Source organism: Salvelinus namaycush, chromosome 26, assembly GCF_016432855.1.
Source record: "Salvelinus namaycush isolate Seneca chromosome 26, SaNama_1.0, whole genome shotgun sequence".
Taxonomy (NCBI): Eukaryota; Metazoa; Chordata; class Actinopteri; order Salmoniformes; family Salmonidae; genus Salvelinus; species Salvelinus namaycush.
Window position 1 is genome coordinate 3,342,589 of NC_052332.1, and position 25,503 is coordinate 3,368,091.

Below are 25,503 nucleotides of genomic sequence, written 5' to 3' on the forward strand. Positions count from 1 at the left end.
TGCCCACCTTGCCCACAGAATACTCACATTGTGCCAGTTTGTAACTCATGATTGCTGGGCAGTTTTATATACACACTGTCCTTTGGGTTGTTGTATCCCACTGATGCTAAAAGGCATGGTTACATTAACATTAATAATACAACATATTGTAATGACAAGAAGCAGTAGTTGCTGAAGTGAAAGAACTGGAAGAGGGAAGGCTGAGAAGAAGTGGGTCTAATAAAATGACCACTGTGACATGGGATTTACTGCATTGGAAATTTGACCTAGATCAAGTTTCTCTCGATTTAAAATTTAAAATAATAGTGTTCTCTATGACCCTGAGATATGATTGTTTGTCTTAAATTGGTAGTATTCTTCTTCCTTAATCTAGGCTGTGATTTAAGTGTACCTTCCCCTTGACTTAAAATTGGATATCAATAGCAAAACTTAGTTGAATAATTTCTCTCACATTGTCTTGTAAAGATCAGTAATAAACCAGTCAAGGTGACGTAGCTACCACCTGACAGCACCATAAATCAGTGCACACATATTTGCCTTTGTGGTTTCATTTTGCGTAAGTATACAGCTTCACCAAATAATGCAGCATTTCCCAAACTCGGTCCTTGGGAACCCAAGGGATGCACGTTCTGGTTTTTGGCTTTAACAGGAGTATGATGATGGTGCCGCAGGGCTCTGAACCAACTATGCTATTTTGTTTGTTTTTTCATATTTTTTGTAACTCATTTTGTACATAATGCTGCTGCTACCGTCTCTTATGACCGAAAAGAGCTTCTGGACATCAGAACAGCGATTACTCACCTGGAACTGGATGAATCATTTTTCTTTAATGAGTCAGACGAGAGGGATTTACCCCAGACACCCGAACAGGCCCCCATCCCCGTCATTCGCAGGAGAAAGAGACGGAGGTTTCACGGAAGGAGTTAGGGGTGCCTTGTGAGGATCCAGCGACGAGTGGCTAATCAGCCTTTGCCATCGGTACTATTGGCCAACGTACAATCGCTCGATAATAAACTACAAGCACGTATATCCTACCAACGGAACATTAAAAACGGTAATATCTTATGTTTCAACGAGTTGTGGCTGAACGACGACATTAATTTAAAAAAAAATTATTTCACTTTTATTTAACCAGGTAGGCAAGTTGAGAACACGTTCTCATTTACAATTGCGACCTGGCCAAGATAAAGCAAAGCAGTTTGACACATACTCCATGTGTAACTCTGTGTTGTTGTAAAACAAACATACAGTCAATAATGCAGTAGAAAAAAAAGTCTATATACAATGTGAGCAAATGAGGTGAGATAAGGGAGGTAAAGGCAAAAAAAGTCCATGGTGGCGAAGTAAATACAATATAGCAAGTAAAACACTGGAATGGTAGATTTGCAGTGGAAGAATGTGCAATGTAGAAATAGAAATAATGGGGTGCAAAGGAGTGTGATAAACCCTCCCATGTCATAACCTTTCTGGGACCTGAGGCAGTATTGAGTCGTTTGGATGAATGAGGTGCCCAATGTAAACTGCCTTTTACTCAGAAGCTAGGATATGCATATAATTGGTAGATTTGGATAGAAAACTCTAAAGTTTCCAAAACTGTTAAAATAATGTCTGTGAGTATAACAGAACTGATATGGCAGGCGAAAACCTGAGGAAAATCCATCCAGGAAGTGCCATTATTTTGAAATGGGTGTTTTTCCATTGAAAGCCTATCCACCATATAAAGGGATATGACCCAGATTGCATTCCCTATGGCTTCCACTGGATGTGAACAGTCTTTAGACATTGTTTCAGGCTTTTATTCTGAAAAATGAGGGAGAATGACCACTTTGAATGAGTGGACAGTGGAAAGTCCAAGAGCCGTTTGGTGCTCGCGACCTAGAGCGCGCCTTTCGTTGTTTTTGCTTTATATTGACAACGCTATTGTCCGGTTGAAATATTATTGATGATTATTTAGACAACAAACAGCCTGAGGATTGATTATAAACATTGTTTGACATGTTTTTACGAACTTTACTATTTGGATTTTTCGTCTGCCTGTTGTGAGCCAATGGATTACTGAACAAAACACGCCAACAAAACTGAGGTTTTTGGACATAAAGATGGACTTTATCGAACAAAACAAACATTTATTGTGTAACATGGAGTCTTGTGAGTGCAACCATATGAAGATCATCAAAGGTAAGTGATGAATCTTATCGCTATTTCTGACTTTTGTGACTCCTCTACTTGGCTGGAAAATGTTTGTATGGTTTTGTGTGCTGGGCACTGTCCTCAGATAATCGCATGGTTTGCTTTCGCCGTAAAGCCTTTTTGAAATCCCACACATTGGCTGGATTAACAAGAAGTTAAGCTTTATTTTGATGTATTACACTTGTGATTTCATGAAAGTTAAATATTTATAATACTGTAATTTGAATTTCGCGCTCTGCAATTTCACCGGATGTTGTCGAGGTGTCCCGCTAGCGGCACGCCTTTCCCAAACAGGTTTTAAGTGTGCTTTCACCCCCCCCCTGACGAATAGCCTCGCCACCATTACAAAGTAATCCCTTTGACTATGCAACTTGCGATAATAGCCAACAAGCGGATTAAGACATCACTGGTTTACTTTGACTCAATCAGCTGGGTTTTAATCTATTGTGTTTGATGGTCCAGTGGTTGATTTTGACAAACGTTCCGAGACCGTAGGCCATCATTTAATTTGGAAATCAATTAAGGAAGTTTTATTTTAATGAAACAAGGACCATAATGTTTACACTTCAACCGGTTAGCGATAAGGAGCATTTGAATGGGGCCAAAGGGTTCATTATCATTATTACGAAAGGCCAGCTGAGGCGATAGTCTCTAATTTAATTAGGCTAAAATGTTTTGCCATTGATTAAGGTACCACCACTATTCTGTAATGGCTCTGTGTGCGTTCCTTTGTCCCCATTTAGTGACTCAGCAAATTCAAAAACAGTATGTGTTCCAAGTCCTCATTGAAAAGCCTCACCTATTCTGTGTCTGGCCATTTAGAGACCTTCAGGTTTGGCTGACGTCGGTACAAATCAAATGAGCACTCCCATTTCTGAATTACAGAATTCTACTTCAGAAAATGTGTAGATTATTTTTTACCTAACCTATTTAAGATCATTCATATGTGAACAGATGCCAGAGTACAGTGCAGAATTTGAGAATGATCCACTTAAAACATTGGTTCCTTTTGGTGATTAATATACTTAATTGCTGATGAAAGTGCATCAATTGTGCTGTTTATCAAACAAGGTCCATTACCTAATGGTGAGCCATCAGGTTGGCCCCAGCGCTGAACCCTAGGTAACCCCATAAATACATATCCTCAACCCTGAGTGACTTTTTAGCTCACAGATAAAAAAAAAGGCTTTCTCGCTCTGAGGTGTTGTCAGAATCTCCGGTTTGAAAAACATGCGGTGTCTCCCCTAAATAAATAATACAGAGAACAGCTAGAAGAGGGTTTAAAACCAACTGTGTCTGGCAGGAAGAGATTATATTTAGGACAGATCTGTTCAAAGTTCTCCCCTGGATATTTTTAGGTTTCACCTGTCATGTATCTGTAAAGATTAGCTTCTGGGCTTTCACCAAACCCTTTTTTCTCTCTGAGGTGAAGTTCATGATAAAGAAGCTGTTAAAGCTAATTAAATGGGTAAGAATTTGAGGTCCTACTACTTATCTCACCTGTCAATCATTATATGAACCAATGGTAAAACAAGGGCTTGGATCGGCATCCTAAATCAATTGTCTTCCAATGTACTCAAAGTCATAGCTTCTGAAGGAATTTTGTTTGTCACAGAGTGGAACACGGTCCTGATATGTAGCACCAAAGCCTTGGCCAGAAGATATAGGCTCTATCGGCGACTCAACAAAACGGAAATGGAAAAGCTACATCACTGTACCTTTGTCATAACCTTTGATTCAGACTACAGCACTTGTATTTCCACCTTCAGTGTTGCCAGTAAGAGACAATGGCTCAGTTGTGGAGTGCCACCGTAAGAGATGGATTGAAATTGACAGAAAGGGTACCTGGAGGGTCATGCTTTTTTAATTTCAGTCAAGGGGAGGGTTTAGTATTTGTTGATGTAGTCCAGGGGAGTGTCATGTAATTTGTAATTGATGAAATGGCAATATTTCTCAGTATTTCAGAATTAGTTGCTTATTAGGCTATATATCGATGTGTGCCCGACGCCGCCCCTCATCTCTGAGAGGCTACAAAGTGCAAGCACAAGTCATATTTCTACGAAAATGTACTTCCTTGTCACGTTCCTGACCTATTTCTGTTAGTTTGTTGTATGTGTTAGTTGGTCAGGACGTGAGTTTGGGTGGGCATTCTATGTTTTCTGTTTCTATGTTGGTTTAAGGGTTGCCTGGTATGGCTCTCAATTAGAGGCAGGTGTTTGGCGTTTCCTCTAATTGAGAGTCATATTTAGGTAGGTTGTTTCACAGTGTTCGTTGTGGGTGGTTGTCTCCTGTTTCAGTGTTTGTTCGCACCATACGGGACTGTTCGGTTTGTTTGTACATCGTTCCTTTTGTGTAGTCTATTTTCCCTGTTCGTGCGTTCTTAGTGTTATATGTAAGTTCGTATAGTTCAGGTTTGTCTACATTTGTTTTGTTGTTTTGTTAATTATTTCAAGTGGTTTCGTTTCGTGTTTTTCCCGTCTTGTTTTATTAAAATTATGTCATATCAACCCGCTGCGCCTTGGTTCAATCACTACTCCTCCTCTTCGGTTGTAGAGGAGGAGGAATACCGTTACATTCCTATAATCTTTTGCGCTGCTGGGATGGTGTAAATAAAACTGGGCTGCAGTACATCAAATCAAATTGTATTAGTCACATGCGCCGAATACAATAGGTGTAGACCTTACAGTGAAATGCTTACTTACGAGCCCCTAACCGACAGTGCAGTTTCACAAAACTTTTTACACACTGCAATGGATATTCCAGCCCTGAGCCACGGACAGCTCTGCTCTCACTGATCAAACCTTTTTTTGTGCTGCCTAACCAATACTGTGTAGGCCTACAGAGGCAGTTCAGGAGGAGAGTCAAATAATTATTCAGATTTTGGGGGGGATTAGGTCTATTCCAAAAAATACAATATATTGCGCAACGACTAGTCTTTGGCCTATGTTCTGCTCAGTTTGAAGATGAGAGCGTGATGATGAGGAGGACAGAGGTCAACTTTGATAGCTTGCTACTACTGTAATTGATTTTAATAAAACAATGTTTCTTGCCCATGATGTATTTATCAGAGTTATTGACCTCACAATAATTCAGATTTAAGTCATTTACAGTGTGGTGCTGAAACTTGACACAATCAAAAAATGGACAGTTCATGGTGCTGAAAGTAGACCAATTTCACTAGGCATAATTCATTTCAACCGTAGACTTTACTAACACTTTGTGTTGGAACCTATTTCTTCCTATTTAAGAAATAAGAGGTTAGCCTACCTGTTTGACAGACGAAATTAGCCTATAGGCTGCTATATCCATAGATTTATCGGCCAATTCCTCCACCCACCACTCTTTAAATAGCCCACCTCTGTGCTAGTGAAGGGCTGTTAAGTTAAAACCAGGACTAGTATTTAACGGGTATGAGAGGGTATGCCATAGGACTACCGTCCACATATTCTAAGTCAGAACCGTCCAGAGTAGTGATGCTAGACAGGCGGGCAGGTGCGGGCAGCGAGCGGTTGAAGAGCATGCATTTAGTTTTACTTGCATTTAGAGCAGTTGGAGACCACAGAAGGAGAGTTGTATGGCATTGAAGCTTGTTTGGAGGTTAGTTAACACAGTGTTCAAAGAAGGGCCAGAAGTATACAGAATGGTGTGGTCGGCGTAGAGGTGGATCAGAGAATCACCAGCAGCAAGAGCGACATCATTAATATACACAGAGAAAAGAGTCAGCCCAAGAATTGAACCCTGTGGCATCCCCATAGAGACTGCCAGAGGTCCGGACAACAGGCACTCCAATTTGACACACTGAACTCTGTCTGAGAAGTAGTTGGTGAACCAGGCGAGGCAGTCTTTTGAGAAACCATGTCTGTTGAGTCTGCCGATGAGGATGTGGTGATTGACAGAGTCGAAAGTCTTGGCCAGGTCGATGAATACGGCTGCACAGTATTGTCTTTTATCGATGGCGGTTATAAACAGCGCTTTGGTCAATGATGTTTTATGCTCAAAACACGACGTAAAATACCGGGGAAAGATGTGACTCCGACGCATAGTGGGATATAATTGTTTAGTTTCTTTGACATTCATAGGCTGAGCTACAACCTTCTATAGTCGATTATACAAAGAATGGACTTTGCGTGGGAACTAATCTAATTCTGTCACTATCAATTCATTATTAAGTTGTTCACTTTATGTACAATAGAAGATGTTTAACCCAGACAGCCTTCAGGGAAATACTTGTGACCTTCCATCATTGGGTTAAGCCATGGAAGAAGAGAAGCCAGGAGTTAAAGCTCACCTTTTTCAGGCGTCAGTAGGCCTACTCTCTGTCTGGGGTGGAAAGGTAGGTCTAACTTCTGAAAGTGCCATGCTCAGATTCCTAATGACGGCTCAGATTGAATTACTTGTTAACAGGGACAGTTTCGTTGCAAACAACAAAACACTGGTTTGGCATCGGAGAAATATGATAAGATGAACACAGGCCTATGTCTCTGTCCAGCCTTAGCCTGTAATTTAGGTAATTTGTGTGGTATTAAAAAAAAATCTGATAATATGTAAAATGACGTAGAATTGCATGACATTTTATCTGGACCTGCAAATACGATGATAGATTCATGCAATGATTTTAATATAAAGGAGATGTTTCCAACCCTATTCTTGTCCACGGTGGTCTGTGAACCCGGTGGCAGGTAGCCTAGTTGTTAGAGCGTTGGGCTTGTAACCGAAAGGTTGCTAGATCGAATCCCCGAGCTGACAAGGTAAAAATCAGTCGTTCTGCTCCTGAACAAGGAAGTTAGCCTAGGAACAGTGAGTTGTCATTGTAAACAAGAATGTGTTCTTAATTGACTTGCCTAGTTAAATAAAGGTAAAAAACCACAACCTTCTATCCCGCAGCCCTGTCTGCTATCAAACGTCCTGCGTTGCCATGCCATTTTTACAGGACAAAGAACAGTTTTTAAAACGGCATATCTGTCCAAGAAGTGAGGGTAAATGGTAAGCATGTTCTCTGCTTTCCACTCTGTTTTAATCATTATTTTGGGTATAGGGGAGGGTCACTTGTTTTTTTCAAGTGTTCAGGGTGGGTTTAGGTTACATATATTTTGCTGAAGGGAGGGCCATCCATTTTCATTTCAGAGAGGTCTGATTTTCTCAATGTAACCCTTATTTTATAAATAGTGTTAATGGCCAGTGTGGCCAACAGCCATCATGTCAGTTTCATTACTGCCTCATATGCCAATTGTAACATGTCCCTTCCCACATAGTCCCCCTGCACATCCCGTACCTTGATACAGTTCTTACATGACTGCTGTACTACTCCACACAATATTGAAGTGTTTTGGCAATCATAAAACAGCCAGCTAGGGAATAGACTTATATATTATACGGTACCATAAAGTCTCACCGAGAGCCAGTATGAAATGCCCTCTGACAAAAAGATGCCCAAATATCGATGTGTTTTCATCCGCTGCAGTGCCATAATAAAGAATAAGACATTAAAATGTCGATAAATGTGGTCGGCCATGAGGAATAACATTATCAGTGATTATAGTGGGACGGTAAAAACCACTAGGGTATTCGATTATGGAAACTCTATCAGAGAAGCTGAGTGGGTGAATTATTATTATTATTATTACGCCTTTATTTAACTAGGCAAGTCAGTTAAGAACAAATTCTTATTTACAATGACAGCATATCCCGGACAAACCTGGACGACACTGGGCCAATTGTGCGACGCCCTATGGGACTCCCAATCACGGCCGGATGTGATACAGCCTGGATTTGAACCAGGGACTGTAGTGACGCCTCTTGCACTGAGATGCAGCGCCACTCGCGAGCCTGAATCACTCGGTCTGCTTGTTTGAAACGCAGATTCAAGGTTTATAATTGCGATTTAAATTTAAACTATCATTATATACGCTTGGCAGAACCTGTCGAGAAGTGATGTTTCTCCGGCAATTCTGACACACCTGTAAGTGGCATTCAACAACAGGCCCTTTCTGTGTAATAGCCCCCTGCTCACCATAATGGCTGGTGTGTCCTCTTATTTGTCATTACAGGATAGCTGTGTAGACAGAGCAGGACAAACAATCAAGGTTAATATCGTGTGTGACGCCCAGTCTTCCCACTTCTACTGTGCTCTGCTAGGCTCTTTCCCACCTTGTTGATTAGCCCCTCGCTAATTCCCCATACTGCAATTAAAAGTCTCCCCGATGCCATTAGTAACCATCTGAACACTCCTCTGGAGGACTCTCTCTATTCTCTTTGTTTACAGGCTTCCAGTTGACTCATTCATCCCCCTCCTCTCCCCTGTAACTATTCCCCAGGTCATTACTGGAAATGAGAATGTGTTCAGTCAACTTACCTGGTAAAATAAATGGGCCAAAATGGCACACGTTTCTTCTTAACTCTTCAAAGATCCTTGAAGTCCTTGTTTTGAAGTGTGGATGCCATTTCCACTGAGTGTACAAAACCAATATTCAGTCGCAACCCCCTTTGCCCTCAGAACAGCCTCAATTCGTCTGGGGGAAGGACTCTACAAGGTGTCGGAAGCGTTCCACAGGGATGCTGGCCCATGTTGACTCCAATGCTTCCCACAGTTGGGTCAAGTTGGCTGGTAGTGTATCTTTTTTCCGACTAGCTCGTTCCATCTCATTGCACAGAAGCTCAATTGGATTGAGATCTGGTGACTAGGCTGGCCACTGCAGTAAACTGAGTTCACTGTCATGCTCGTGGAACCATTCCTGGGCAATCCTAGCCTTGTGGCATCCTGTTTCCTGTTGGAAAAATCAATTCTCAGATGAATACACTTTATCAAGGAGCCCAGTGTGTGCCATGTAAACACACCCCACATCATCACACCACCACAACCAGCCTGCAATGTTGACAAGCGACATTACGGATGCATGTACTCATGTGGTTCTCCATACCCATCAGTGTGAAACAGCAGGAACCGGGACTCATCAGACCAGGCAATGTTTTACCAATTCTCCAGTGTCCAGTGTTTTCGTTCCTTAGCCCACTGCAATCGCAGTTTTTTGCTGAAGTGGATCTCTGCATGCAAAGCATGGCTTTCTGTCATACCTTGTCCATAGACTGCTTACAGGGTTTTGTCATTTGGGTGAACTATCCCTTTAGCCAAGTCATTAAACCGGGGTGCTGACTGGAATAGGATTCTCATTATTCTACATGAGGAAATAGCAAGAGCAGTTGTAAAATTAGTATGGTTGTGTTTTTACAATTTCTCCATATACTTCATTCAAATCAAATAATATCTAATTTTATTGGTCACATATTCAGCAGAAGTTAATGCGGGTGTAGCGGATAGAGTGCAGTAGTTTCTAACAATTCACAACAGTAGTATCTAACAATTCACAACAATACACACAATCAAAAAGTAGAAAAATGGAAGTAAGAAATATTTAAAAATTAGCATGAGCAATGTCAGAGTGACATTGACTAAAATACAGTAGAATAGAATACAGTATATACATATGAAATGAGTAAAGCAGTATGTAAACATTATTAAAGTGACTAGTGTTCCATTGTTAAAGTGACCAGTGATTCCATGTCTATGTATATAGGGCAGCAGCCTCTAAGGTGCAGAGTTGAAAGCGGTGATAGAGGTGGTAGCCGGCTAGTGATGAATATTTAACAGTCTGATAGCCTTGAGATAGAAGCTGTTTTTCAGTCTCTCGGTCCCAGACAAATCATTCACCAAACCCTAAACCTCAACTACATCTCGTAACTAATAATGTAGAAATTGAGCAAGTTGAGGTGACTAAACTGCTTGGAGTAATCCTGGATTGTAAACTGTCATGGTCAAAACATTCGATACAACAGTAGCTAAGATGGGGAGAAGTCTGTCCATAACAAAGTGCTGCTCTACCTTCTTAACAACACGATCAACAAGGCAGATCCTACAGGCCCTGGTTTTGTCACACCTGGACCACTGTTCGTGTGGTCAGGTGCCACAAAGAGGGACTTGAGAAAATTGTAGTTGGCTCAGAACAGAGCAGCACAGCTGGCCCTTAAAAGTACACGGAGAGCTAACATTAATGACATACATGTCAATCTCTCATGGTTCAAAGTGGAAGAGAGATTGACTTCCTCATTACTTGTTTTTGTAAGAGATGTTGACAAGCTGAAGGTACTAGCACACAGCTCGGACACCCATGCATACCCCACAAGACATGCCACCAGAGGTCTCTTCACAGTCCCCAAGTCCAGAACAGACTATGGGAGGTGCACAGTACTACATAGAGCCATGACTACATGGAACTCTATTCCACATTAGGTAACGGATGCAAGCAGTAGACTCAGATTTAAAAAGCAGGTAAATAATACACCCTATGCACCTAGCGGGGACTGCGAAGTAACACAATAACACAAACATAGGCACAGACACATGCATACACACACATGATAACATACGCACTATACACACACGTACACGTGGATTTTGCATTGTAGATATATGGTAGTGGAGTATGGGCCTGAGGGCACACACTTAGTGTGTTGTGAATTCTGTAATGAATGTATTGTAATGTTTTTAAAATTGTATGACCCTCTTAATTTTGCCGGACTCCAGGAAGAGTAGCTGCTGCCTTGGCAGCAGCTAATGGGGCTCCATAATAAATACAAATAGAAATACAAATGCTTGTGAATTACCGCTGCTCTGATATCCAAAAGTTCTTTCCGGCTGTATGTAATAATAAGAAAAAACATTCTGGGCTAATAATGTAAGAAATAACACACACAGAAAAATATATACTGCAAAGTTGCTTAGGAACTAGAAGCAGAGCTGCCATGTCTGTTTGCACCATCTAGTCATTAACTTCTTTGATATAGGGGGCAGCATTTTCACTTTGGATGAATTGCGTGCCCATAGTGAACTGCCTCCTACTCTGTCCCAGATGCTAATATATGCATATTATTATTATTATTATTACTATTGGATAGAAAACACTCTGAAGTTTCTAAAACTGTTTGAATGATGTATGTGAGTATAACAGAACTCATATGGCAGGCAAAAACCTGAGAAAAAATCCAAACAGGAAGTGAGAATTCTGAGAAGGGTCGATGTTAAAGTCATCGCCTATTCAATTCCCTGTAATATATGGATCTGTTTGCACTTCCTACGCCTCCCACTAGATGTCAACAGTCTGTAGAACGCCCAATGAAGCCTCTAGTGTGATGTGGGGCCGGATGGGAGGTGTTTCAGTCACTGGTCTGGCAGATTGCCAGTTCTTGCTCAGGCGCTTTCCTCATGATATCGCCTTGCGTTCCATTACTTATACAGACATGAAGAAATGCTCCGGTTGGAACGTTATTGGATATATATGATAACAACATCCTGAAGATTGATTCTCTACTAAGTTTGACCACTTTATTCGACTTGTAATATAACTTTTTGAAGTTTTCGTCCGACGTTTGCCTGCATCTGAGCGAGCGTTTGGACACGTACTACACATGCTAGCAAAGTTAGCTAATTGGACATAAGTAATGGACATAATCGAACAAAACAACAATTTATTGTGGAACTAGGATTCCTGGCAGTGCATTCTGATGAAAATAATCAAAGGTAAGGGAATATTTATTATGTAATTTCGTATTTCTGTTGACTCCAACATGGTGGAGAAATGTTGTTAAATCTGAGCGCTGTCTCAGATTATTGCATGGTGTGCTTTTTACGTAAAGTTTTTTTTAAATCTGACACAGCGGTTGCATTAAGAACAAGTGTATCTTTAATTCTGTGTAAAACATGTATCTTTCATCAAAGTTTATGATGAGTATTTCTGTTATTTGACGTGGCTCTCTGCAATTACTCCAGATATTTTAGAGGCATTTCTGAACATGGCGCCAATGTAAACAGAGATTTGTGGATATAAATATGCACATTAGCGAACAAAACATAAATGTATTGTGTAACATGATGTCCTATGAGTGTCATCTGATGAATATCATCAAAGGTTAGTGATTAATTGTATCTCTATTTCTGCTTTTTGATACTACTATCTTTTGCTAGGAAAATGGCTGTGTTTTTCTGTGGCTATGTACTGAGCTAACATAATTGTTTGGTGTGCTTTCCCCGTATATCCTTTTTGAAATCAGACATGTTGGCTGGATTCACAACATGTGTAGCTTTAATTTGGTGTCTTTCATGTGTGATTTCATGAAAGATTGATTTTTATAGTAATATATTTGAATTTGGCGCGCTACATTTTTTCTGGATTTTGGTCAAGTGGGACGCTACCGTCCCACCTATCCCAGAGAAGTTAAGTTGCTATTACGAATGGGTAAGGGAACTGTACAAAGGTAAGAAGAGTAACCTTTAACTTGATCACCAGAAATGAAAGTGAAAGTATGAATATCGCTTTTAGTTTTCTAGGAGAATAATAATTATTATTTTTAACCTTTATTTAACCTCTCTAGGGTATGTGGGACGGTAGCGTCTCACCTCGTCAACAGCCAGTGAAACTGCAGGGTGCCAAATTCAAAACAGAAATCCCATAATTAATATTCCTCAAACATACATGTATTTTACACCATTTTAGAGATACACTTGTTGTAAATCCAGCCACAGTGTCCGATTTCAAAAAGGCTTTACGACGAAAGCAAACCAAACGATTATGTTAGGTCAGAGCCAAGTCACAGAGAAACACTTTTCCAGCCAAAGAGAAGAGTAACAAAAAGCAGAAATATAGATAAAATGAATCACTAACCTTTGATGATCTTCATCAGATGACACTCATAGGACTTCATGTTACACAATACATGTATGTTTTGTTCGGTAAAGTTCATATTTATATCCAAAAATCTGAGTTTACATTGGTGCATTATGTTCAGTAGTTCCAAAACATCCGGTGATTTTGCAGAGAGCCACATCAAATTACAGAAATAGTCATCATAAATGTTGATGAAAATACAAGTGTTATACATGGAATTTTAGATCCACTTCTCCTTATTAATGCAACCGCTGTGTCAGATTTAAAAAAAACTTTATGGAAAAAGCAAACCATGCAATAATCTGAGTACGGCGCTCAGACGACAAATCAACCCAGAGATATCCGTCATGTTGGAGTCAACAGAAGTCAGAAATAGCATTATAAATATTCACTTACCTTTGATGATCTTCATCGGAATGCACTCCCAGGAATCCCAGTTCCACAATAAATGTTTGTTTTGTTCGATAATGTCCATCATTTATGTCCAAATTCCTCCTTGTTGTTCGCGCGTTCAGTACACAATCTAAACTCACGAAGCGCGGGCAGGTCAAGGCAAAAGTTCAGACAAAAAGTCATATTACAGTCTGTAGAAGCATGTCAAATGAAGTATAGAATCAATCTTTAGGATGTTTTTAATATAAATCTTCAATGTTCCAACCGGAGAATTCATTTGTCTTCAGAAATGAGATGGAACTCAAGCTAACTCTCACATGAACGCGCATGGTCAGCGCATGGTCAGCTCATGGCAGACCTTACTCAATCCCCTCTCATTCGCCCCCACCTCACAGTAGAAGCATCATACAAGGTTCTAAAGACTGTTGACATCTAGTGGAAGCCTTAGGAAGTGCAACATGACCCAATTTCCACTGTATCTTGGATAAGCAAAGAGTTGAAAAACTAAAAACCTCAGATTTCCCACTTCCTGGTTGGATTTTTTCTCAGGTTTTGGCCTGCCATATGAGTTCTGTTATATTCACAGACATCATTCAAACTATTTTAGAAACTGCAGAGTGTTTTCTATCCAAATCTACTAATTATATGCCTATTCTAGCTTTTATGGCTTTGTAGCAGGCCATTTACTCTGGGCATGCTTTTCATCCGGACGTGAAAATACTGCCCCCTACCCCAAAGAAGTTTTAACATCTGCTAACCATGTGTATGTGACCAATAAAATTTGATTTGATTTGTCTCTTATCAGGACGTTTTTTGATCATCAGGTGAGGCAAAAGTACAATGTTTCTGAGGTGTGGGAGAAAACAAACACATTTCTTGTCAACAGCTGTGATATAAGGCACCTCATCTCCGTGCACAAAACCCTGACCTGAAAATTAACAGAAGACACGATGAGAGTAATTAGCTGATCATATGACACAGCTGACTAAAACAGATGCTCCCTATGTCTGGTAGCCCTAGGAACTGTTAACCTATAGCCTGGAGTAGCCTCGCACACACAGGAAGTGGTCAGAGACAATGGGCTTCCTCTCTACTCTTTAACAGATCATTTGGTGTTCAGGCCCCCAAGGGATGTGGGTTGTGGATAGGATACTCTATCTGCAAGCATGTCAGTGTTTTCTGGATGTTGTTGCGATGTTGGCTTGAGATGAAATAGTTATCACATAACCTCCTAGCTGCTGCTAGCGACACTGGTTTATTAATTCAAACCAGCGTTTTTGACTCTCAGGTCCCAGAAAAATGAACAGGCTATATTAACTCCTGAGCCTGCTATTGTTTTACAATTTAAGTGGGATACATGGTGTTTGTCTCTATAATGCCCAGTTATCTATCATAAAGCTATGACGATAAGTTTATCAGATGACAATAACATACACTTACCGTTACCTCTTCACATGCACTCGTCTAATTAATTATACCTGCCACTACCACTAGTGTGAAATATGGCACAGCAGTGTTTTATTACCCGCAACCAATGTACTGTACCTTTACATACATTGGCATGTGGTGTCACACACAGTTAATATAGTTATCATACATTTACTATTTCTGAATTAAATCAAAACAAATATATAGAGGAACTAATATGGTTGGCTACTCTGCCCAAAAGGATACCTCATTTAGCTGGTGAAAGTTGAAGAAAAGTCTATAAACTCGTAAGTTATTCACTAAAATGTTTTACTCAAGCTGTATTCTCCCCCCGTTAATTGGGCCCTCTGAAGAGGAGCCCTTGAAAGTCTTTATCGAATAGGAGGAGACGTCTGCTCAAAAAAAATCGGCCCAAACACGGCATCTCCATGGTGTGTATTAGATTATCCATTGGTTCAAGTTGTGGCCCTAGAAGCAGACAGTAAAGCCAACCAAAGGGGATGAGGGGGGTGGTTATGATTATAACACGCTCCATTGGTTGGAGAAATCCAATTGGGCTCTTGACTAAACAGACACCAGGTGGTCGGAAGCAGTCTGTCAACAACCATTGGAATGGGGAAAGAAACACTTTCAGGTTTTTTTCCCTTTCACTATCATTAGTTATGGTGCGAAATGGAAAGCATGGGTGTAGTTTATCTAAAAAAAAAAACATATTTTTTTTGCTTAATAATCACCCTCCCGGATCCGGGATCATCCTCATCAGAAAAGCTGACTAGCATAGCCTAGCCTAGCGCCACAGGGATATTCATATAATATAATTTCATGAAATCACAAGTCCAATACAGCAAATGAAAGATAAACATCTTGTGAATCCAGCCAACATTTCCGATTTTTAAAATGTTTTACAGCGAAAACACAATATATATTTGTTAGCTCACCACAATAGCCAAACACACAACGCCATTTTTTCACCGCAAACATAGCTTTCACAAAACCCACAAATAGAGATAAAATTAATCACTAACCTTTGAACAACTTCATCAGATGACAGTCTTATAACATCATGTTATACAATACATTTATGTTTTGTTCGAAAATGTGCATATTTATAGCTACAAATCCTGATTTTACATTGTGAATACGGCGCCAAAATTCACCAAATTGTCCGGAGAAATTTTGGACAGTCACGTAATCTAACCAAAAAACTCATCATAAACTTTGCTAAAAAATACATGTTGTACAGCAAATGAAAGATACACTGGTTCTTAATGCAACCGCTGTGTTAGATTTTAAAAAATAACTTTCTGAGACAGCGCCCAGCCATTCTCCGCCATGTTGGAGCCAACATATTCCACAAAAATACGAAATAACATATATTTCATATACATATATTAAATAACAAATATTCTCTTACCTTTGATGATCTTCCATCAGAATGTAGTGCAAGGAGTCCTAGTTCCACAATAAATCGTTGTTTTGTTTAAGAATGTCCATTTCTTCTGTCGAATTAGCAACTTTGGCTAGCATGGTGGAGCGCACATGCCCATGAACTCTTGGCGCATGGAACGAAAAATTCCAAAAGTCACAATAAACGTCGAATAAACTGGTCAAACTCAGTTGAAAATCCATCTTTATGATGTTTTTCTCATATGTATCCAATAACGTCCAAGACGGAGCATTTCGTTGTGTCTACCTAACGCATTTCAGAAAATAATATGGTGCTCTCTCGTGCGCAGCAAAATACTGCCAATTAGGCGGACCTGTCACTCCAAAAGCTCTCATTCGGTCTCACATCAAGCTAGACACCCCATTCAACATTCTGCCTGTTGACATCTAGTGGAAGGCGTATGAACTGCATACAGATCCATAAATATAAGGCAATTGAATAGGCAAGGCCTTACACAGACACCCATTTTCAGAATTTTCACTTCCTGTTTGGAAGTTTGCTGCCAAATGAGTTCTGTTTTACTCACAGACATAAAAAAAAGAAATTTGAGTGTTTTCTATCCAATAGTAATAATAATATGCATATCGTATAATCTAGAACAGAGTACGAGGCCGTTTAATTTGGGCACGATTTTTTCCCAAAGTGAAAACAGCGCCCCCTATTAAGAAGAAGTTAATCAGAATGTTGCCCCTAACTGCACAGTTACTGGAATTCAAAGTGACTGTAATTTACAGTTACATTAACAATGCAAGCCAGTCCAGCGATTTAAACACAACGCTTAGTAGTATTTCATTTAAATGGAAGATGTTCGCCTCACCCCCTACAGGAAGCGTTTCCTTATAAGAATATGAATCTACCCTCCCCATCAACAAGCCAATGTGGTGCCCTCAGCTCAGTTACGAGGTGATCTTATATTCCTGCAGTCACTGCACATATGTATGCCATTTAGCAGATGCTTTTATCCCAAGTGACTTACAGTAGTGAGTGCATACGGGTGTCCCCAGCGGGAATCAAACCCATGATCCTGATATTTCTAACGCCATGCTCTACCAGCTGAACCACATAAGACCACATCCAAATGTTGGTTCTGGTGATGTTTAGGTTGTAGAGGAGCATCAATCATCATCAGTGATGTAGAGGTAAAGAAATAAGTGGATAAACTATAAACACCAGGGGGCGATCGAGATAAGATGAACAATCACCGATATAAACCAAAACATATTACATTTTTGGAACTATGTTGTTTGATTGCCTTTTCAGGTAGTTAAAAATGACAGAAAACGCACATCAGGTCATGCCTCCCAAAATAGTTCATTTGGACTGGACACTAGAAATGTCCAGAAAAATAGGATGTGGAGATGTTCATATTGAAATGTGTTATCTTTTTAATCACATTCATGTTCTTATTATCTCATGTAAGCTATACTGAAATACAGTTTTCTTTATAGTAAACTGCAAAAGTGCACCAGTGTTAAATGCGCTTAGTTGACTCTAAAATGTTTGATAGAAATTACAGATTCTCTCAGGGGACCCAGTTTAACAAACAGATCACTGACCATTTCGAATCCCACCATACCTTCTCCGCTGTGCAATCCAGCTTTCGAGCTGGTCACAGGTGCTCCTCAGCCACGCTCAAGGTACTAGACGATATCATAACCGCCATCGATAAAAGACAGTACTGTGCAGCCATCTTCATCGACCTGGCCAAGGCTTTCGACTCTGTCAATCACCGTATTCTTATCGGCAGACTCAAAAGCTTTGGTTTCTCAAATGACTGCCTCGCCTGGTTCACCAACTACTTCTCAGACAGAGTTCATTGTGTCAAATTGGAGGGCCTGTTGTCCGGACTTCTGGCAGTCTCTATGGGGGTGCCACAGGGTTCAAATCTCGGGCCAACTCTCTTCTCTGTATATATCAATGATGTCGCTCTTGCTGCTGGTGATTCCCTGATCCACCTCCACGTAGACCACATCATTCTGTATACATCTGGCCCTTCTTTGGACACTGTGTTAATTAACTAACTTCCAAACGAGCTTCAATGCCATACAACACTCCTTCCGTGGCCTCCAACTGCTCTTAAATGCTAGTAAAACCAAATGCATGCTTTTCAACCGTTCGCTGCCCGCACCCACCCGACTAGCATCACTACTCTGGATGGTTCTGACTTAGAATATGTGGACAATTACAAATACCTAGGTGTCTGGTTAGACTGTAAACTCTCCTTCCAGACTCATATTAAACATCTACAATCCAAAATTAAATCTAGAATCGGCTTCCTATTTCGCAACAAAGCCTCCTTCACTCATTCCGCAAAACATACCCTCGTAAAACTGACTATCCTACCGATCCTCGACTTCGGCGATGTCATTTACAAAATAGCTTCCAATACTCTACTCAGCAAACTGGATGCAATCTATCACAGTGCCATCCGTTTTGTCACCAAAGCCCCTTATACCACCCACCACTGCGACCTGTATGCTCTAGTCGGCTGGCCCTTGCTACATATTTGTCGCCAGACCCACTGGCTCCAGGTCATCTATAAGTCTTTGCTAGGTAAAGCTCCGCCTTCTCTCAGCTCACTGGTCACGATAACAACACCCACCCGTAGAACGAACTCCAGCAGGTATATCTCACTGGTCATCCCCAAAGCCAACACCTCCTTTGGCCGCCTTTCCTTCCAGTTCTCTGCTGCCAATGACTGGAAGGAATTGCAAAAATCGCTGAAGCTGGAGACTTATATTTCCCTCACTAACTTTAAACTTCAGCTATCCGAGCAGCTAACTGATCTCTGCAGCTGTACATAGCCCATCCAATCTACCTACCTCATCCCCATATTGTTTTTATTTACTTTTCTGCTCTTTTGCACACCAGTATTTCTACCTGCACATCGTCTGCTCATCTATCACTCCCGTGTTAATTTGCTAAATTGTAATTACTACTATGGCCTATTTATTGCCTTACCTCCTCACGCCGTTTGCACACACTGTATATAGACTTTCTTTTTTTCTATTGTGTTATTGACTCTACGCTTGTTTATTCCATGTGTAACTGTGTTGTTGTTTGTGTCGCACTGCTTTATCTTGGCCAGGTCGCAGTTGTAAATGAGAACTTGTTCTCAACTAGCCCACCTGGTTAAATAAAGGTTAAATTTAAAAGAAAATTAGCTGGTTGTGCCACCTTTAGCTGCAATGATTGCAATCAAATGCTTCCTGTAGTTGTTGATCAGTCTCTCACATCGCTGTGGGGGAATTTTGGCCCACTCTTGCATGCAGAACTGCTTTAACTCAGCGACATTTGTGGGTTTTAAAGCATGAACTGCCTGTTTCAAGTCCTGCCACACCATCTCAATTGGGATTAGGTCTGGACTTTGACTAGGCCAGAGAACAATCTATGACTAGGGTGGCTGGAGTCTTTGACAATTTTTAGGGCCTTCTTCTGACACCGCCTGGTATAGAGGTCCTCGATGCTAGGAAGCTTGGGCCCAGTGATGTACTGGGCCATGCGCACTACCCTCTGTGGTGCCTTGCGGTCGGAGGCCGAGCAATTGCCATACCAGGCAGTGATGCAACCGGTCAGGATGTTCTCGATGTTGCACCTGTGTAGGACCCATGCCAAATCTTTGCAGTCTCCTGAGGGGGAATAGGCTTTGTATTGCTCTCTTCACGACTGTCTTGGTGTGTTTCGACCATGATAGTTTGTTGGTGATGTCGACACCAAGGAACTTGAAGCTTTCAACCTGCTCCACTACAGCCCCGTTGATAAGAATGGGGGCATGCTCTGTCCTCCTTTTCCTGTAGTCCACAATCATCTCCTTTGTCTTCATCATGTTGAGGGAGAGCTTGTTATCCTGGCACCACACGGCCAGGTCTCTGACCTCCTCCCTACGAGGCTGTCTCATCGTTGTCGGTGATCAGGCCTACTACTGTTGTGTCGTCTGTAAACTTAATGATGGTGTTGGAGTCATGCCTGGCCTTGCAGTCATGAGTGAACAGGGAGTACAGATGGAGTACGCACCCCTGAGGGGCCCCAGTGTTGAGGATCAGCGTGGCAGATGTGTTGTTACCTACCCTTGCCACTTGGGGTGGGCCGTTAGGAAGTCCAGGATCCAGTTGCAGAGGGAGGTGTTTAGTCCCACGGTCCTTAGCTTAGTGATGAGCTTTGAGGGCACTATGGTGTTAAACGCTGAGCTGTAGTCAATGAATAGCATTCTATTCAGGCATTTGGAAATTGCTCCCAAGGATGAACCAGACTTGTGGAGGTCTACAATTTTTTTTCTGAGGTCTTGGCTGATTTCTTTTCCTTTTCCCATGATGTCAAGCAAAGAGGCACTGAATTTGAAGGTAGGCCTTGAAATACATCTCCAGGTACACCTCCAATTGACTCAAATGATGTCAATTAGCCTATCAGAAGCTTCTAATGCCATGACATCATTTTCTGGTATTTTACAAGCCGTTTGAAGACACGGTCAACTTAGTGCCTGTAAACTTCTGACCCACTGGAATTGTGATACAGTTAATTATAAGTGAAATAATATGTCTGTCAACAATTGTTTGAAAAAAAACTTGTGTCATGCACAAAGTAGATGTCCTATCCGACTTGCCAATATAGTATAGTTTGTTAACAATACATTTGTGGAGTGGTTGAAAAACGAGTTTTAATGACTCCAACCTAAGTGTATGTAAACTTCTGACTTCAACTGTACATATCGTGTATATGCGTGAACTGTTTTGACTGGGAAGGATACGGTAAGCTGCAATGGGCTGTTGGGTCGGCAAAAATCCACCACCAGCCCACCATTGGTTCAAGGAGCTGATGCAGGAGAAGGACGAGACACTCCATCAAGCAGTGTCTCCGCTCCCCAGTTTTGGGTTTCTTATTCACCACCCACATTGTTTGTTGTTGATTGAACTGTATCTTTCTCTTCCACTGCATGATTCCATCAAACACGGTGGGTAAAAATGTGCAGCTTAAGCTCTGCAGCATTGTTAAATATAGCCCTCATGACCCCCTCTCTCTCTCTCTTCTCTCATTAAGCCTCTGCTGTAAAACTAACAATATTTCAAACCATATTTCTCCCTGTTTTGATACTGGATTAAGAACTAGACTGTACAAGGGAGTAAGGTGTGTAGTGACTGATTTGGTACTGATCGTTTACAAGTTCTAATGCATACAGTATGTGCTGATGCATATCAGATAACAATGCTGACTTCTGCTGATTGAATCAATGTCAGTAATAGGGTTTGTATCAATAGCTGGTTGACATTTTGAAAGGTCCCAAACAAAAGCTGAAAACGTCAGTAATGGCAATCAGATGTGTTTTTTTTTTCCTCACTGGGCAATTACCCTTATCTAACAGAGCAATCTTAGGTAGGCCAGTTTCCTGTCTTGTAGTTGCAGTGCTGAAAAGGCTCACCATTTCTAATAGATAAACCGCCCTGCAATTTAGCCCCTGAAAGTTGGTGGATTTGAAAAAAGTGAAGAAGGCTGTCAGGGTCATATCGTTGGAATGGTTGGTATTCATGATTTGTTGAGTGTGTCATTACTTAAACTTGTCGCTTATTTAAGCCCTAATGTAATTGCATTGGTGTCTGTGAGGAGAGATTATTTCCCATATATTAGCTACAGTCTATCTGTATGCAGAGGGGAGCATACATTTGTTTTTTTAGAATGAAGAGTAGGATGCAGACTTGATTGATTTAATGGTGGCATAGCAAGTAATTCGATTTGGGGGAGATAAGCAATCTGTTGCATTGTCAATTAGTGTTGGCTGTTTACTGGGAAACAACAGTATGGCCCCTAGAGATTGAATTGCATTTAGTCAAAAGGTAATGTCTCTCAGTACAAAATGTAACCTGATGGTGTCTGTGACCTATGAAATCATTGCGTCATCTCAACAATAATCTATGAGTTAACTCGATTGTCTGTCAGGAAAGAGACACAGGCACGGGCACTACGTCGGAATCGAACGGAATCGTCAATGAGGCCTTAACCAGTCACATTGCCATCCGGGTCACGATCCTCGTACCATTGCAAATGGGGAATGAGGGAGTAAAAGACATCAGGTTGGGGGGGGATAGGTTTTTAAAAAGGAGGAAGAGATGCAGCAATGCTCACCTCGTCCGGCTGGAATTAGCTAGGACCAAAATGTGGTCTTAAGCCAAAATGTTGTATGTGAAAGTATATTCCTCCTGCCCTTGTGGTGCTCTGAGCCTGAGATGGCCCGGTGGGTGGTTCACGGCCCAAGACGGGATTTTTTTGGCCTTAATCACTGTCAAACCGACTAGAGTGTTCATCCATGCCAGGAAGTATGCCTGTTTGATACAAACACAATCTCGCTCTGGCAGGTGTCTTGATTACTCTTTGCATATTTGTTTTGCAAGATAACTCATTCAACGCCCTAGTCATCGAGCTCTGAAGTCTTTTCGGCTGGCAGTTTGCATCCATTCTATTTCCGATGCGCAAAGACTTCTGATGCCAGAAGTGACGTCCGGATGAGATAGAGGGTTAGGGGTGGAAAAGTGCTTATTTAAAATGTTTATGGGCTTTCACACAGTGCAGACTGGGGAGGACAGGCTGTGGGGAGAGGCTGTAGAGACCTCCAGCAGACAGAGTGCTTAGAGCTCCAGCCTATTGATTCACTGGACGGCACTGGCCTGCGCTGCGCCAATGGGCAGAAAAGGAGAAATGCGTCTCCACGTCTTGAGACTGGTCCAATGCTGCATTGGACATCACTGGTCCAATGCTGGTTCATTGAAGATAAGAGAACCATTCTGAATTGATTTGAGGTTTGAAGTAATTATTTAGACAGCAAGTAGTTGTACATGTTTTATTCATATTTGAGTTATATCACTGCTCTTAATGTCTCTCCGTGCTGTTTTATTGTAGCATTTTTCTATTTTAAAGCAAGTGTAGGCTAGTAGGATGGAATGTCTTTCATCATTGTTTCAGGACTTCTCTCACACAATTGGGCTCTGGAATAGCACATTCATATTTGAGTTGTTGAAATGATCGCTCTACCGCAAGAGGTGTCTTTTCTTTCTTGTAAATATGTATGTACATCTTTATGTTGTAAAGGCGTATGTGCGATAAAGCATTTTATTGATATATTTACTGTCAAGGATAGCAGTAATCAATAGGCAAATCCTTGCTTTGTGGGTTTGGTTTACTATATCTCTTGCCATTCATTGTGTGTTCCGCTGTAACAAAGGTCACGGGTATAAATCATGGATGTACACTGAGCGCACAGAGAGGCCACAGTAGCTTTCTCTAAGCACTAGCATTCAGCTGAACACTCCCCCAGGGGCCAATGGGATGACTGGATCCATTTCCTGCATTTAGTGCTAATCCCTGGTATCTTCCTGCAGCTGCCACCAGCACCACCGCTGTGGTGAAGACCTCCAGCCACATGACGCGCTGTCGTGACAGCCAGAAAAACTACTGCGTAAATGGAGGGGAGTGCTTCACCCTGGACATCACCCCTGGCAGGTCCAAGTTCCTCTGCAGGTAGGACATGATGAAACACAACACCATCCACACCACACACTGGATACTATGCAAACTATGTTTGACTTGATGTTTAATACAGTTCCTGATGGCTTATGACTGCTATTTCTAAATATTTAATTGTGCTCCCACATGATGTATCATTATAGAATTTTGCCAGTGCCGACTTCAGAACACTACTTTGCTATTTTGTACATGTCAAAAGGTAGCACATGCTGATACAGTAGATGCAGTCATAACATTTACTATCTATCATGTCTGAAGTCATGATCTTTTAGAATGCTGTATTGTCTCGACCCATTCATGCCTGCTGAATTAGGCACCAGAGCTTTTTAGGCCCAAACTGCCAAGTTTAGAGGAAAGTGCAAAGTCTTTTTACAGTAAAGCAAAGGTGTCAGCTGAATTTTTGGGGGAGTAAATCATTAAACAATCCAAAGACCTGAGCAGAGATTAAAGAAGGAATGCACAAGACATCATAGCGGTGTACAAATGTACTGCCTCTGCACTGTGAAATGTCTTTTTGGGGCAGACGTAGGGGAGCTGGATGGATGTTCTAATGGATGCTGTGCATGACACTAACTGGGCTAAGAAACAGGGAGAGCATGCAGAGCGGAGCAGGTGGAGGTCCCTATCCACATGCTCCTCTGCCCTCCTACATTATTAATGCCGGCTCCTTTCATCGCCACAGCCCAACCGCTGCGCTCCATTTCAGAAAAACAAACCCCAAATCTGGGGCGATGTTGTATTTATGAGATTTTTCTTTCTGTCTTCTTACCCATTTCATTGTTTACTTTGGAACCTTAGAGCTGGGTCATGTTCATTAGGCACCAAATGTGACTAAACAGACTGTAATAGGGAGGGACTACCTAAACGTTGCGAAACGTTTTAAATAGTTTTCCGTCACATGCCCTACTGAACATGACTCTGTGCTGGTGTCAGGATCAGCCGTGTTCTTACAGCAGGACATTGATTCATGCTCCAGCATCGCACTCTGTTGTCAAGAGTGTTCAGCCCTGATCCAAGCGATAGAGCCGATGAGAGACCGAGGCAGGACGGGGCTTGATGTGCTTTCCCGGTGCCCCCTGTGGCTTGAATCTCTGTGACTTTCCTTCTCTGAGAGTTTGAGTTCTCAGCTCAAGGCACATGAGTAGCGAATCATCCCCAGCAGCAAACAAGCTGGCATGCACTTCACACGCTTCGTATGAGAAGCAACAGCATACATCGCTGACATCTGTATTTGACAAGATTATCACCTCTCTGCGGTCCTGTCCCCATTCTCCATCATTGTCATTCACATAAAATCCATCTGAGGTAAAATCATGTATTATCCAGACCAATTGACCACTAAGGCATTGAAGTACACTGTGGTCTGTATAGCAAAGTGGATTGACCCGTTAGAAACATTCAGAGGTTGTAAACTCTGCCTAATTACCTACAGCATCTCCCAATTTGTATATTACATCATTACATCTGTGGTTAGAACATCCAGTAGTTTTCAAAAGACATGGTGAGGTGGTGATACCTCATGGTATTATTGCTTCCATTGCAGCAGCAAATGCCTGACAAGAAAGATCACTGCAGCTCACTGCAGCCCCACCCTCTTTGTGCCTGACACAAGACTTGACATTGCCAAGGATACACTTTGGGTCTGGGCCATCCAATACATACATAAGACATAAGTCCACCGACAGATTGAGTTTCGTATTAATCACTTCAGTGACTAAGCTCAAAAATGCTGCTGTCTCCGGGAAATTTTGTTTCGTTTCAGTAAATGATGCAGCATGCCGTCACTGGAAGGGAGGGAGGGGAGAAAAATAACCTGTCGGT

General features: G+C 41.5%; 1 protein-coding gene across 1 annotated transcript in view; it reads left to right on the forward strand.

Moving 5' to 3' along the window:
• The window catches only part of LOC120021842 (pro-neuregulin-1, membrane-bound isoform-like), a 60,478-nt gene that overhangs the window by 8,552 nt on the left and 26,423 nt on the right, over positions 1-25,503 (forward strand). The window contains exon 2 of the mRNA XM_038965689.1: positions 23,538-23,676. Coding sequence (XP_038821617.1) covers positions 23,538-23,676 — 139 coding nt within the window. The remainder of the gene's footprint in view (positions 1-23,537; positions 23,677-25,503) is intronic.